The following is a 2,661-nucleotide window of genomic DNA, read 5'->3' on the forward strand; positions in this document are numbered from 1 at the left end:
TACACACACACACACAAACATACAAAGAAGAGTATTTAAAAAGTCACAGCTACCTTGCCAGTGAGTTCTTCCCAGGAACTCGCGTCCAGGGCATGTCTGTCGCTCTTGAAAGGTTCGTCAAACTTGTCGCTGGTGTTCCAGGTGCCCTCTAGATAACAGAGCACGGGCTTGAAATACTTCCTGTAGTCTCTCACTGTGTGGTTCTGCTCCGCGAAGGCTTTGAACCATTCCTTCATCTCAGCGATTTGGTCCTGGAAACGGACATAGAAAATAAATACGTAGTGGTTGGGTGTGTGGGTGGTTGGAGAGTTCCCTGATGACGTTTCCTATCAATTGTCCTTATCTTTCCTTTTTTTCTGTGTATATTACTTTGTTATAAGACCTTTATCCTTGGCACTTCTTTGACCTCTTTGCTTTGCTAGTACCGTAAACTATTTTAAAAAGTAGTGGTTGTAATGAACATAATCTAGAATAAATAATTAAACGAAGGGGACATATTTTTAGACTCCATGAGCATAGAATGCAACTTAATGCTGTTTTGGTATTCCCGTATATTATCATTTATGTTTTCTTCACTCCCCCTTTCCTTTTTCTACTTTGGAGAGTGTGGGGGGGGGGGGGGGGGATGGGGGAGTGGATAATGGGATCTCCATGCAAAAGAAGAGGAGGCCGCAGAGATTACGTCTTTACAATCATGATAGCGGGTCCAGTCATTTTACACGAATTTCTTAATTAGCTGGGTCCTTTCGGGGATAGTCTGCTTCTTTTTTCTAATCAAATATCTATGGTCCTTATCTGTGCAACTTTTATTTGTATATTACTCTCTAGTAGTAATGCCTATAATCTCCGGTACTCATCAGACCGATTTGTGTTGCAAGTAGCATAACACCCTTATAAAAAGTACTCGATGTCTTTAAAAAAAAAACAACCAAAAAACACAAATCGCAAAAATGTCTAGTCTCCGGCACTTGTCTGACTTATTTGTGCTGCAAGTGCAGTAAATCTCTTAATACAACCAAGTTACATGAGTCTACGACAAGGACTTACCTTAACTAACAGTTTGCTCATGACCTCCGGGGGCACTTCCGGGAAGGGGATGTCCTCCACGGCGTGTTTCTCCGTGGAGTTTGGCGAGGCCATCACCAGGCGGTAGTCGTTGTGGCGGGTTCTGAAAGACACTCCGTTCAGAACGGCCACAAATTCACCTTGGCCTGGAAATTGAAAGAGAATAAAATGAGTTCTTGTGCTTGGAAAGGTCTGATATTTTATCCTTATCATCTCCACCACCATAACCAACACCAGAAACAACAATAAATTGTCACTACCACCACCATCAGACAAAATGATTGAGGATGATGGCTGCTCTACTGACTGTGGTTTGTTCTTTCTTTTTCATCAGACACCAATCATCCCTTTGTCTCCTTTTTTTATTTACATTATACTCTTTAGTAACATCTGTAATTCTTTAATCATCGACATTCATATGACCTTCTAGAGTCGCAAGTGCACAAAACCTTCATTGAAACTAAGAAAAGTGGCGAGAAAATCCACTGTCTCTGACTGTGTGGTCGTGTATACCCTTCACTGCGTGTGTGATTGTAGAATGATAAAGCTGTGCAGGCCCAGTGTACTTTCTTGTACAACTGCATCAACATCAGCATTACCACCACCACACCCCTACAGCAACGACAACAACAACAACAACAACAACAACAACAACAACAACAACAACAACAACAACAACAATTACAGCAAAGCCAATGCCAGCATCACGTCTACCCTTATCAGCAACAGCAGCGTCATCGAAAATAGCAGCGACAACAACAATAATATGAATAGTAACACCCCCACAACCACATCCAACAACAAAAACACCACTACCACCTCCACCATCAACACCATCAACGACAACAACAATTACACTGCTAAACCACCATAACAACAGCCAACATCACCACCAACAACAAAAAGTCTCACCAATAGTTCAGTTATAGTTTCGGTGGTCATGTTTGGCCATCATACCGCGGCCTGCGAGTATCTCTTTGTCTAACTGTACTATCACCACCAACAACAAAAATGCTACCACCACCACCACCACCACCGCCGCCGCCAAAAACAACAACAACAACAACAACAACAACAACAACAACAACAACAACAACAACAACATCAGTCCGGCGGTGGCATCTCTTCGGGGAGGATTCAGGGAGGTTGGACTGCCTCACTCGCTACCCAATGGAGGCGATGGCCCTGGCGAAGAGCACGCTCTTCGGGGCTCCAAACATTTCGAACGGATACGCTACCACACACAAACACAACAACAACAAGAAGAAGTAAGAAACCTATCTGTTCTCACCGATGGTCCTGTCAAAGTCGGGGTGGTCATGTATCGCCATCATACTGTTGCCTACGTGACCGTCGACGTAGAAGTTGTAGATGCCAATGTTGTTCCCTCGCACAATGTTCACGCCAGAGTAACCCTCATTCCGGACTCTGGGCAGGTTAGAGGTTTGGGTTTTAAGACCTTTCCAACATAACTTAGGTTATCAAGAAGCTGAGTTTCTGACAATGCATCTGTCAGAACTTTTGGTTTTTGGCGCTTGTTTTACGAACTTATCAATCTTGTTCGTTTTATGGGGGGGAGAGGGGTTATTTAAGGGG

General features: G+C 43.5%; 1 protein-coding gene across 1 annotated transcript in view; it reads right to left on the reverse strand.

Annotated features, from left to right (window-relative positions):
- Positions 1 to 53: 53 nt before the first annotated feature.
- LOC101848224 overlaps positions 54 to 2,661 on the reverse strand; it is a gene marked incomplete at its 3' end in the record, with an annotated part of 4,318 nt that continues 1,710 nt past the window's right edge. Inside the window, 3 exon segments of the mRNA XM_013085932.2 lie at positions 54 to 251; positions 1,048 to 1,211; positions 2,357 to 2,537. Coding sequence (XP_012941386.2) covers positions 54 to 251; positions 1,048 to 1,211; positions 2,357 to 2,537 — 543 coding nt within the window.

Source organism: Aplysia californica, unplaced genomic scaffold, assembly GCF_000002075.1.
Source record: "Aplysia californica isolate F4 #8 unplaced genomic scaffold, AplCal3.0 scaffold00420, whole genome shotgun sequence".
Taxonomy (NCBI): Eukaryota; Metazoa; Mollusca; class Gastropoda; order Aplysiida; family Aplysiidae; genus Aplysia; species Aplysia californica.